General features: G+C 38.0%; 1 protein-coding gene across 2 annotated transcripts in view; it reads right to left on the bottom strand.

Moving 5' to 3' along the window:
* jakmip2 (janus kinase and microtubule interacting protein 2) overlaps positions 1-13,721 on the bottom strand; it is a 29,029-nt gene that overhangs the window by 8,773 nt on the left and 6,535 nt on the right. For both annotated transcript variants that reach the window (XM_067608526.1, XM_067608527.1), the window contains exons 2-14: positions 7,714-7,961; positions 6,622-6,876; positions 6,244-6,486; positions 4,938-5,147; positions 4,534-4,632; positions 4,211-4,357; positions 3,969-4,109; positions 2,960-3,016; positions 2,335-2,457; positions 1,967-2,095; positions 895-978; positions 526-588; positions 334-432 (exon numbers count right to left, since the gene is read on the bottom strand). In XM_067608526.1, coding sequence (XP_067464627.1) covers positions 334-432; positions 526-588; positions 895-978; positions 1,967-2,095; positions 2,335-2,457; positions 2,960-3,016; positions 3,969-4,109; positions 4,211-4,357; positions 4,534-4,632; positions 4,938-5,147; positions 6,244-6,486; positions 6,622-6,876; positions 7,714-7,842 — 1,779 coding nt within the window. In that variant the 5' untranslated portion in view covers positions 7,843-7,961. The remainder of the gene's footprint in view (positions 1-333; positions 433-525; positions 589-894; positions 979-1,966; positions 2,096-2,334; positions 2,458-2,959; positions 3,017-3,968; positions 4,110-4,210; positions 4,358-4,533; positions 4,633-4,937; positions 5,148-6,243; positions 6,487-6,621; positions 6,877-7,713; positions 7,962-13,721) is intronic.

Genomic DNA, 13,721 nt, shown 5'->3' on the forward strand with positions numbered 1-13,721 from the left:
CCCTTTAATCATCAAGGGGTTATTTCTGTGATGGATATGCGGACAGGAGCTTTTGGAAAGACTAACATTGGTTTTGTAACCTAACAGAGTCCCTGTAAAATGATGTCAGGATGTGTTCTCAGCATACTAAAATGTTTTTCTGGATTTCAGTAAAACACCAATAAAATGGTTCACACTGTTGGACCAGTAACCCGGCTAGTAAAATGATATTTGATCTTACAGCCTGATCAGTTTGCCTCACAAGACACATTTATTAGATTACAAACATTTTGGAAGAGCTTTGGACTCATCTCACAGGAACATTTGTCAAGCTTGTGTATCTTTGTGCCTCACCTCTAACTCCAGTATCCTGAACTCTAACAGCTCATTCTGGTCTTTGGAGTCTTGGAGTTCTTGCTGCAGCCGATTGCACTCTGAGTCCATCTTTTCCACCTGGACATCAGAAAGAATTAATAAGAAGATAGGAAGAAGTACTTGATCACAAATTTATTCAGATACCTTGGATGAAAGTTTTAAAAGCGCAACCTTCTCTAATAGCTCCTGATTCCTTCGTAAGAAGAGTTGCTTCTCCTCCACCCATTTGGAGTCCTGATGGAAAAAAGAGGCAGTTGATGCTTTAAATCACAGCTATTTTGACAAAGACAAAATATAATTTGCTTTATCTTGTCTCAAGAGATATCCCCTGTTAAGATCCTAAGATGTAGATAGAGTTAAGTTATTGGTTCAAGAATTAAGATTTTCACTGGATATCTTTTAATTTATTTTTTGTTGTATTTTTGTGTGTAATCGATAGGCTTCTTAAAATGAAAAACAGCATATACAGCATATTTCATGTCCATCCACACCCATGCATACATGCATGTGGCTTCATTTATGTGTGTGCGTATGTCCTACCTGTCCCTTCAGGGTCAGTTCCTTCTCCAAGTCCTCTATTTTGGCCTTATACCTGAGAATGTCTGCTTGGAGCTGCTCCTGCGCCTGAAACATAGCAAAACAGCGATTCAGTCATTATTGATCTGTCACTGTGTCACGAAAGCACATCAGCTTCATTCTTTTGTCACTGTAACACTGGTGCAACTGCTGTGCACCATCAAAAGTGGTGTCAGTACTCTCAGCCCAATACACAATATAGTTATGTCCAAAAGTCAAAAGAAAAAAAAACCCTGAAGCCTTAAATGAAGCTTTGTGTCCTTGTAAAACATGGTCCATTACCTGGCCTACATTACGTATTTGCATTTGGGCTGCAAATATCCCTGTTACTGAACCACTTCTTTCTTTCTCTATGTCACATTAGAATTAAATATTCACACCTAGAAAGAAAACCGCTTAAAATATTTTATAAATGAGCAAATTATCAAGGGAATAGTTGTAATTCATCTCTGAGCAGGAAAACTGAAGAACTACAACTGGCTTCATCTGAATGTGGCTTTGTAAGAGTCACAAGTGTGCAGCTGGGGGAGTTGCCAATAGTTTCTCTCAGGAAAGGGTTCTTGAAGCATGTCAGCTCATTACAAGTGGTCCAGTACTCAAAAGATGTTAAGGACCACTACACTAGAGGGCAACCTACTGTATTGAAATCCAAGCTGGCTTTTGTTTTTTGTCTATTGCTTACTCTTTAATGTTATACTGAGCAGTACAGATGAAACATGGTCCTGAAATGACCAGTCTTATATAATAAAGCTGTTTTCAAAATCATGTGTTAGGATATAATTTCAATCTAGAGATAATCAAATTATGTGTAACTCAATTCCCACAACCATTTGACACAAAGTCTCAAATGTCTGTACAATGACCCTACTTCAACCTACCTCAGACATAACTAATGAGGGAAATTACAGGACTATTTGGATGTTTGTTTTCACTGGATGGTGATCAAAACGCCTTATTGACAAGGGTATTTTATTTATTATTATTTATATTTATTTAAACCCAAAATGAAAGTGATTTTCTCACTGTGTATATGTACCTTGGCTTCCATCTCAGCGTCCAGTATGCCTCCTTTCTGTTCCTGCAGCAGGGCATAGGCTCGCTGTAAGGCCTGATACTCCCTGGTCAGCTGACGGAAACGCAGCTCAGACTCCTCATTGGCTAGACCCTTGTTTGACACAAACATATTAGAGGTTAAAGTCTGTGGTTGCATTGGACTGATATCCCTATTTAGATGCAACTGAATGGATTTGGTGGCAATGCTGGAAGTCGAGGAGTTAAAACAGATAGTCTGACATAGAATAATTTCAGGATATTGATGTGAATGTAAATGTGGTGACAGTGATACACTAAAGAATGGAAGGTAAATGTTCTTCGTGATACGATGATTACAAGGCAACTTCTCACCTCATCCAGGTCTTCATCAGGAGTAGCAGGGGTCCTGTCCATCCGGAATGAAGCCACTGAGGACGTTTCGGAGTCCATAGATTCTTCATCATACCCAAAGAAGGTGTCTACTACGATGTGCCTCTGCAGAGAAAAAAGTTGAAAGATGTACAGATCTAACAACCACTGATGGTCAGTGTCCAAGGATTTTTATGCCTGGCTGATAACATCTCAGTTTAAAGTGACAACTTTTGGTCTGCAATGTTGGGTTTCCCAGATAATTTTATTTTTATATTGTTGTACATAGCAGAATACACCTTTTGTGGCATTATCATTACCATCGGCAACATGTGAGTGCTAGTTTGAAATTGGTTTAAACTGTAAAGAGTTAAGTTTTTTAGACTTTCAAGGGATTCTACTTCCTCAAGACTCAGTGACTTGCTTAACTACGTACAAAGCCATTAATGTAGAAATGGTTAGCCTTTTTGATAAATATTGTTTTTTTTTAATAAACACTAAGTACCACTTTGCAAGTGTTGCAAGATTTTGTCTTGTTTTCAAAGAATACTCCATCTGCCTATTGCTTTTATATACTGGAAACAAAACTATGTGAACTTAAACATAAATAGCCACAGATTCTTTCTACCTTAATTGGCCTGGAACTTCTTTTATGCCTTTTCTTTCTTAGTAGTTTCTCTCGGTCCTGGAAAAACAGACAAACGGAAAGAAAAATAGTTAACACACCACTGTACTATTACACATATCCTACTTTTTTTCTCTTTTAAAATTAAATTTGAAGAAAAAAAACAAACCAAGGAATCAATTTATTCATAACACTGAAACAAGCTATGATTCTAACAAGAAGACAGCAGTTATCATGTTGATGGAATTAAGTTATTTAAGGAACAGAGTATTTTTATGTTTAAGTAAAGAGTTTAACATGGGATATCTACTTGAATACATCATATTGAATGATTATTTATCAAGCACATGATTCACTGATCCTGACTTGTGGTCACTTTTATTTGAAAAGTGTGACATGCAGTATGATGCGTTATTTCTTCATCCTGCTCCATCCTTGCATCATTTTCATTCCTTTCCAGTGATCACAAATTTATTCTCTGGTTATCACAGCAGCCAGAGAATAAAGTAGTTGAATGGTGATAATGTGGTTAGCAAACCTTAGCTCAGGATCTGTGGTCTGATCATTAAGGTTATTACTTTATTATATTTGTAAAATAAGCTGCACAGATGACCTGGTTATGAGTACATTTAATTTATGCAGCAATACTGATGGTAATCTATATGTCAGGTTGTTCTTAAAAGACAACAGTATACAGGTGACCACAGCATTATAGCTGCTATTTAAATATAACCCAGATAAGCAATGATTTTATAAGTGATGAACAATTTGACGTTAATGATCTGAAAATCTTATACAAAACATGTAAAAAGGAGGTGTCTCATACACTGTATACTGTGTATGTTTGCTGCCTCTTCATAATAAGGGTAAAAGGACATCTGGTGTCCACATGAGCTGAGGATTGACCCTAACGACCCTCAACTGTCTACTCTGCAAAATACTGAAAACATCAAAAGAAACCTCAAACACAGATGCAAATTTTCATCCTTGGGATGTAGAAAAAAAAACATACTCTTGTCAGTTCGTCAATCATGCTTTGTTGTTCCAGGACTTGAAGCTTGAGAAAGGCTATTTCCTGGTCATCATGGGCTTGGTCCAAGTCATTCAGAGACTTCAGCTTCTTTAGTGGAGGATGGGAACTGATTTTCTCCCTCTGCAGCCACATAACAGAAAGACAAAAGTCCTTTAAGATCAAAGCACCTGCTTACCCTCTTACCTAAAAAATACTAAATGTACTGTACATATGATGCTGACCATCTCAAGGTTCTCCTTGGCCAGGCTCTTTAGTTTATCTTCCAGCTTCTGGATAGTCTGGGTCAAATCATCATTCCTCTTACTCAGCAGCTTGTTCTTGTCCAGCAGGGGCTTGCACTGCTTCTCCGACTCTCGAACTCGCTTCAGCTGGTGGGAGAAAGGGACACAAGGATACATTACATTGCGACTGACATGAGGAAGGTGGACAGCAAGAGACAGAAGCTGGAAGATCTGAAGAAGGAAAGGTAGAAAGATGAAGGTAAGTGACAGAAGGAAGAGAGAGAAGGAGGACTTTCACTTTTAAATGAAGTATTTGATCATACCAATTCATTCCTCTCATCGACCAGCAGCGAATTGCGGTCCTCCAATTTACGTATAGTTGAGTTGAGTTCAGCAATGCGCCTCTGGTTTCTCCTCAGGTCCTGACACACACAAACGAAAAAAAATAAATTATTATTTAAAGAATGTCATAGAAAACAGAACTTTAGATTATTTGACTGTAATGCCAGAATGTACATAGCATGATGATTTTCTAAATATAAGCCTTGTCTGTGAGAAGAAACATCTTTTCCTTGAAACCAAACCTGGCATATTGGCACTTTAATTATGTAGTGGTATACAAGGCCCAAATCAAAGAGGAAGTTTCTCTCATGTGAATAGGTTGATATTAATGTTTGATATGAATGACCAGAGCATAAACCTTCTCCTTGCTATCCATATCACTTACCGGGCTGCCACAGTGCTCTGCTCCATCTCCAGCTCGGCCTGGAATCTCTCTTTTCGGGCTTCCCAGGCCGCACTCGGCCTCCTTGACAAGGAATAGTTGCTCATCCAGAGCGTCTTTCTGAAGCTGCAACTTCTGTAGGAAACCTGCTGTTGACTCCAGTTCCTTCTCCAGAGCAAAGATGGTGCGGTCTTTAGATTTGATTTCATCCACCTAGTGAAGGAGAAGGAAATAGACATAGTAAAGAAATTGCTGATACATCACTTGCCTTTATTCCAGGTGTGGTACTTTTATTGCCAATGCCACTCTGCTGTAGCGGACTTTCAAAAGTAACCATCAAAAGTACAAAGACAAGGACAGTTATTGTTTTGAGAATAAACTGACATAAAAAATATCGAATATTCTCTGTTTCCAGCTTCTCAAATGTGACAATTTGCGACAATTTACATTATTGTAAATCAAATACCTTTGGGATTTTTTTTGATTGTTTGTAATTTTTACTGTTTGCCAGTCAAAATAAGCAATTGAAATGTTATTTTTATACATGTTATGGACTTAAAGATTAATTGATTTTTATTGTAAAAAGTATTCAATTAATTAATTTGACTGCAAGAAAAAAAATTAATCAATACTGATGGAAATCTATATGTCAGGTTGTTCTTAAAAGACAACAGTATACAGGTGACCACAGCATTATAGCTGCTATTTAAATATAACCCAGATAAGCAATGATTTTATAAGTGATGAACAATTTGAAGACGTTAATGATCTGAAAATCTTATACAAAACATGTAAAAAGGAGGTGTCTCATACACTGTATACTGTGTATGTTTGCTGCCTCTTCATAATAAGGGTAAAAGGACATCTGGTGTCCACATGAGCTGAGGATTGACCCTAATGACCCTCAACTGCCTACTCTGCAAAATACTGAAAACATCAAAAGAAACCTCAAACAATTTAGTTGTGGCCCTAAATTCCACACATGTAGTCACCTACACCTCATAAATCTCTGTGCAGCAGACCCATACTTTTATATGGGTATTTGCATCCTTATTTTTTTAAAACCTTTTACATAGAAACCCAAGCTTTGAAATTATACTTCAAAAGCCACAAAAAGGTTGGCCAGGTAGCCCTGTAGCTCTACAACAAACTTGCACACAGTTTATATGTAACAGAAATGTAGGTGGTATAAAATCTACCACACTGTGCTCCATCCCAATTCCCACGCTGTGTACGTATCCGATGTACCATTAACAGAGGCAACTCATCATATCCAGTATAAATCATTTGTTAAGTATTTCGTGTGTACCAGTCTGCGGATGTCCCTCTCACAGTCCCACTTGATCTTGGAGATCTGCTCCTGGTGCTGCTGGTGCTCCACTCGCAGGTCGCCAGCTTTCATCTTGTCAGCCTGGATCATGTTACTGAGAGCCTCATCGGTCTGCTTCTTAGAGGACTTCAGCTCTACTATCTCCTGCAGGAGCTTCACTCTCTCCTGGTCAAAGAAGCGACGTGCCTCCTCCTTGGCTTCCAGGGTCAGTGCTGTGCGCACCTGAAGAATCAGGGTGAGAAAGAGGAAGGGTGTTAATGTTGCTTGGCAGAATTGTAAAATAACCTGTCCTGTGCCAAGCTCCTCTGTCCCTGTCTCAAATTAAACACCGGCTTCACTCTCCTGGCTTAACCTCACCTTCTCCCCACTGCCATCACGCATGGCGTTCAAAGCGGCCTTGAGCCTCTGGTTCTCCTGGTCTTTGATTTTGGCATGGCGAGCCAGCTCCTGCTCATGCTGCCGTGTCAGGTTTTCCCTGAGAGCCTGGAGCTCCTTTTGCTTTTCCTCGTGCCACTTGGCCCGCTGCTCTGTTAACATGGCAGTGTGACGGTGCTGCTCCTGCTCTCGCACTCGCTTTACCTCCTGCACCTTGTCCCGTTCCAGCTTGCTCACCTTGTTCGACAGAGAAAGAGGAGAGAGAAGAGAGGAATGAGGTTATTTTATACATCTAACATACCTATTACTGTACTCCAAGGAGATGTCAGTCAGTACTTTTCAATTGACTCTGGTTTACCTCTATTTTTACTTTAGTTGGGTTTCCCTTGGGGATCGGAATGACATTTCTCCCACACTGTATCGTTCATTGATAAAATCACAATTATGATGATCTCATGTAAGAAGATTGAAAGAGAGTTGAAAATGCATGGAAGAAGTGTGAAAATGTGTACATGTAAGACAAAGCTTACTTAAGTAAAACATGCTGTTCTGTACAACATGTACTGTCAACATTAATATTTAACCTGATCAGCCAACTACAGAGGGCATAAAGATGTATATTAACAAGTGCATTGCAACAAGGCATCATTACAATGGCTTCATTACAAGGCCTTATGATGTAAGCTGTGCATTAACCCATGTGGTAATATGTTATAGTGTAGAAATACACAGAGTACAATTTTTCACCAGTAGCTTGTACAGCGCTTTACCATTAACTGAACACAAGCAGAAAATCTATAGGTAAATGTGTTATTTAGGGTATCATGTCACAAGATGCACTTGTACCTTTGAGACGTTGTTTAGATGTGTGCAACTGGTTGAGTCCAAAGGTTGCTGTAAAGCTTCCATTTAAAATTTCATAGTTTTGGGACCTTAACTTACAGACTGGCATTCAAAAAATTAAGAAGCCAAAATGACTTAATACTTTGTGAAAATAAGGTTTAAATCTACTAAGTATACATTGAAAATGAGCAATAATATGATCTCAAAAACTTCTGCCTTTGGATATTGTACCTTGCATTTTTCTTGGTGTAGCTCTATCTGAATGTCAGTCAGCTTGGACCTGAGATCTTCGTTGGCTGCCTGCAGGGCAGAGATGAGCGCTTCGGGCTTCTCGCCCTTCGGACGCCCTTTCTTCGCCATTTAGTCAAATACTAGAGAGGCTCTTCTAATGCTTTCATTGAGACTTCACAGAAACTTTCCAAGGCGCTCCCAACGTTTCCAGTTCCTCCTCTTCCTCATTCTCCTATTAGACAAAGGGGCTTGGGGGGTCAAGGAGAAGAGAAAAAACAAACAGACTGAGACATAGTAGACATAGTACAGAGAGAGCAGTTCAGAGGTGACATAATTAAGACTTGATTTATGTGCAGACTAGCTTGCGCTTCCATGTGTATGTGTGTGTGAGCAGGATGAGTTGAGAAGTGGCAACTCTTATATACTTCAACAGTTATAAAGAAGGTCAAAGCTGAGTTTAAACTGCAATACGGGCAGAAAAGGAAAGGTTTCTGTGGTATGTGTGCCACGGGAATTCACATAACATACATTTTGTTGTTGTCTCACAGGCAACTGAAGTTTGTCTGTTTTCCATATCCCTCCTTACCTACAAATACAGCAGTCCCTATATGCAGTGTATGTTTTTCTTTTGTGATGTCAAGACTGCAGGATCTGTCATAGTGGGTTATAACTTTGTGCTCAGACTGAACGCAAAAGTGAATTTTAGCATACAAAGTTAATGGAAAGAGGTGATCAGACACAAAAGCGTTGCGAATTGAACATGTTTCAACTTGAATGAAAAATCTGTCAATGCCGGGACTTTATGAATCTGCTTCAGAAATGTACAGAGACTAGAGGATACAGGAGAGAGACTCGAGGAAAAAACATAAAGAACCAGAGTTCAGTCAGAGGCTGAGCTGAACACAAACACACTGGCACAGTTGCTGTGTCTGTTGCTAGCTAGATTGCAGCTAATGTACAATTGGTGAATTGGCTGCAAACAAGGCTTTAGTTAGTGCCTCGCTCAAGGGCACTTTGCAGCGAAATGGATGTCACTACAGATTAACAATTAGCCAGCCTGCAGTTGGAACACTTTGTTATCAGTGTTATGGATCAGACCAGAAATCCTTTGGTTACTGGTTGGCTAACCTAATGTAGTTAGACACAATGTGACTATGCTGTATTGATTAGTTACAAAATGACAAGTCAATCTCTACTGACACTTGACATCAAAATTAGGTTTTACCACTTCCGGTGGTACCAATCAGCACATATTATCGACATAGATTCTAATCATCTATCGATTATAAGTTGTGGCTCCTCTCCTGATCTGTTAACAGATTTACAGAACAAATATTATGGAACAATTTTCAACTTATAAACAATAAAAATCTGGTCACAGTAACTCTTTATTTTACATGTCCCATAGTTTTCTAATAATTTCCTAAAAAAAATAATTAAAAAATAATACCCTGTAGTACCTATTTGGGGGGTGCATAGGATCTGGTCATTATGATTTCTTTCAAAGAAAATCCTCTGGAAATCAAAAACTGCTTATAAACTCTACCCAGCTATGAAACTATATGATATAATGAATTCCTGATTATTTCTTGAAAAGTCAAATAAATGTGTGGCTACTTACTAAGTGTACTGTCTCAAACATCACATTTTCCCTACCAAATTGCATAGGTCTTTCCAAGAAATGTCCTGAGAAACTACTAATAAATTATGGAACACGTAAAAAAATAATTACTACACATCATACCACTTAAAAAAATCACTGTAAGACTGTGAATATGACACTTGCACACCGCACTTTTTGCTCCTGACACATTATGTATTAAGCTGTGATTAGGGTCAGTCAATTGATTAAATTCACATAATGACTGTGATGCTGTGAAGTGCTGGCAGACTGTCTAAAGGTCATATCTTGACTTAACCTGTGGTACAACTGTCTACATTCAACCACTTGAAACACTTTTTTAGGAGTATTTGAAGAATCTACAGACAAACACATTGTGTGCTTATTAATTACAGATGCTTATTTGATTGTCTGCATAATGTGTCCTATATTTCAATTTGAAAATTATTTTATTTAGATTTATTAACTCTAAATCTAAAAGTTATTTTTATGTTATTGCTATATTGAAAATCTGATGTTATGAAATGATACAGAAATTATGTGCATGCTAATCTATTATAATATATAGTGTTTTTCCAAAAGGTTGCTAAATTGCTTCTTTTAAGGGATCTTTTAGCAGTGTCTCATGTATGTTTATTTTCATTATTGTACACTTTTGAGTAACTAGTGTACCCGCAAAAGTGAAAATGCATGTCAGTGCATGTGCACACACCATGATGACTCAGGATGAGTTGCATGGTGTCCGTCATAATCTGAGGAGCGATGACATAACATCGCTTAAAAGATTTTGAGATGCAGATTAGAGATGAAGCAGTTGTCATTATCACGTTTAGTCCACGTGGGATTTTCACTCTGCAGTGTTATGGGGCCTTTTAAAAGTGCTGCTGCTCTTTTTAAGTATCACTTATGGATGTTGTCCAAGGAAACACTCATGAAAACCACTGCCTAGATCAGTAGCTGTACATGAAGTACTGTGTAGTCAGCACATCGCACTGAAAAAAGGGCTAAGTGACATTTTCTTTTTACATTTTTTTTAATATATATTTTTAGGGCATTTTTATGCCTTTATCATAGACAGTGAAGAGAGTTGACAGGAAACGAAGAGGAGAGAGATGGAGTTGACATGTGACAAAGGTCTGCTGCTGGAGTTTGAACGTGGATGTTGCAATTATGTGGCGTGCGTCTTAATCAGTAGGTTACCAGGGCTCGCCCAGAGTTAACTTGTAATCAATAATTAATGATGAATATGAGATGTTTTGCAGAGGGAACTTCAGTTTCTTTGACTTTGTGTTTGTTACCTAATGTCACTGTGTAAAGGGCACCCAGTAGTCCCCGTTTTTACGTCTTTTTCCATTTTCATACAAAAACATGATTAATTTAGAAGGGGAGGGATATATGTTTTTGAATATTTTCTCAAAAAACTCAAAAGATATTAAATGTACAATGTTAAAACAGAAATTTTTGCAGCTCAAGCAGTTGCTGCCAGCAAATGTTTTGGCATTTGTCCTTCATAAACAATTACAGTCTATAAAATTGTCATTCATTTATTTTCTGTTGACCAAAAGATTTATTAACCAGCTGTTTCAGACCTAACATATATCACATAAGCCTTTTTCGCTTAAGACATTTTGACATGTCATAGAATGAAAATCATGTGTAAATATTAAAATTAATGATGGCTACATTGTATTGTGCATGCTGGCTCGTGACGCTTGTATAGAACAGAGCCATCGTTACTGTTACTAGTAACACCTGTGCTTTTCCTAATAAGTTAAAATGGCAGCTGTGAAAAAGGCATATTTTGTAAAAGGAAAAAGGTTGTTTTCCCATCTAACCCTAACCTTGCCTGGGTCTCTTGACCTACATTTTTAGGTCCTGTTTACTCCAGTGTATCTATCTATGTAGGGCTAGTGGAGGAGCAGATAAAGTATCTGTACAAAATGTACATTTACACAGCTTATGTAAGTATAGAGAATGTTAACAAATCCAGAAGTCAGACAAAGTAGAGTAGAGTAGGTTAGTTTTTGGATGTTTGCCATGTAAAAGGTCCTGAACACCCACACAATTATTGTGTCTGATTGGACCTCCGCTCAGGTTGAAGGTGAGCGGAGCTACACTGGGAATTACGGGACACTGACGTACTTTGTGTTCTAATAATTAGGATAAATGCGTAACTGTTATTGTCCGATTTGAACAGGTACAACCAAGTTAACAGGAAAGTGAGGGAGACGTCAATCAATCACCGACTGTGCACACTAAAGCCCGACCCATTGATCAGCCAATATTAGCTTATTGCAGATATACTGGTATCGGTGTATATGTCAGCCAATAAATGACAAGAAATTGAAGTACATGTTATGTAATACATGTTTTGAAACAGTGTCACCATTCTACAGTTTGTCCACAAGAGAGTAATGACAAGAATGGGATGGTATGTCCTGACATTTCTAATCACAAAAACAAAATTAAGGGAGCCTTATCAAACATGTTTGCAAGAACATGTTGAACTAACTTTCCCAATATAAATTTGTGCCTTGATGTGAGATTTACAATCTTGGTATACTGTTAATGGCACCACACTGCTCTGAGACTTTTCTCTGAACTCACAGTGAGCCTGAAGTCAAAATCATGATCAAACTGAGTAGAAAATCTATCTAGTGCAAGGAAATGATTAGATAGTATAGGATTATACAGTATGGTGGGACAGAAATATAATGATATTCAGCTTAAGAATTAGTTTGAATCGCCCTCATAAAAATAATCAATGACACAGTTGCCTGCATTAGATTGCCTGAAACTTTACGCTTAATATTTTTCCCGATGCTGCAGTAGATCTGATCTGTAATTGGGGTAAGGGAGTACAGGAAACTCTAGGAAGGATACTCAAGTCTCAGGAAAGGGGTATCTATCTCCACTTGCAAAGGGAAAAATCATGGCATAATTTATTTGTACTTTGTTTTGCACCGTAACATTACACCACTCTTGGTCGCAGGATACTGGACCGGGAAATCTCCTCTCCCAGACAGGCTGTTATCCTTACTCAGCACTCCCTTCTTTACCTGACAGGCTGTGCATGTAGAGTTGGTTTAATATTTTAACAGACACAGCTACAGCAGCAGATTCCTCTGCATAAAGGGTAGGTTTACCTAATAACTGCCTTTTTAGTGTGCTATTCTTAGCAGATGATGGACGGAGAACGGAGCTTTTTCGTCCTACCCAAAACATTTTAGCAGACCTCAACAGGCCTTGTTGAGGTTTGTAACACTACATACTTCCCAACTCTCTCTCATACAGGCTGGTTATGTCAGCTACTGTCCCAGTCATTTGTGCAGTGTGATGTAGTACCATGATTCAGTTTAGACAATGTTTCAGATCTTATAACTTGAACTTTTTTAAAAATACATTGATTATTGTTATTAATCATTATATTGGTACCATGTTCTAACAGGGCACCATTTATAAAGAGTTTAAAAGTTGTAACTTTTTTAAATGGTTAATAAATAATCTACAAATGCTTTTCACATCAGTTATAAACCCTTAATGAACATATATTTTAGGTTGTCAGGTTGTGAGAAATCCCTTTGGCTGGTGTTTATACTTTCTATATGATAATAATGCTGTTATAAATTGGTTGGTAATCGATTAACAACTGATGAATAAGTTGGTCGTAAATGGTCAAACAAAGGGATTTTTTCACAACCTGACAACCCAAAATTTGTTCTTATTAATGGCTTATACAGTAAATGTATCATCAACATCTAAAAAGCTTTAATGAATGATTTATTTACCATTGATAAAGCCATTAGTTACAGCTTATAAACCCATTATTAAAGGTCCCATATTAGAGAGTGGTAATTTATATTCGGTTATTATTGTATTTTCATTTTTGGTCAAGATAAGCAACAATATGTACAAAAAGCAGTACTGACAAGGAAAAAACAAAAACATTACAGTGGCCATCATGATGATTCATCAACATCTTGGCCCAGCTGAATGAACCACCTTCATGCAAAGCCGACCACAACTCACCGTGGCTGTTAATACTGTATTAACCTACAAACCATCCACAGCAGCCAGATACTGCTCTGAAGGGTTAGACTAAATATGAGTTTGCTGTGTGTCCAAAGCAATCTGATTACTGTCATATTCCATTTTCAGACTCTACTAGGAAATAATCCACTGGCTAGTCGAATGAACACAACACACCCACAGGCATGCATGATGGGTAATACTGGGCCATGCACCGGATGTAGGCTCAACTGTCTAACCTATTTTGACTTCCATTTCTATTTTTAAATGCATCTGTGGAAACATAAATGATTTCAGGGTTAGGATTAAGGTTAATTTTACCGTGTTGTAGCCTTGCTGCTGAGATGAACAAATAGCA

This window comes from Thunnus thynnus, chromosome 13 (assembly GCF_963924715.1).
Source record: "Thunnus thynnus chromosome 13, fThuThy2.1, whole genome shotgun sequence".
In the NCBI taxonomy this organism is placed as follows: Eukaryota; Metazoa; Chordata; class Actinopteri; order Scombriformes; family Scombridae; genus Thunnus; species Thunnus thynnus.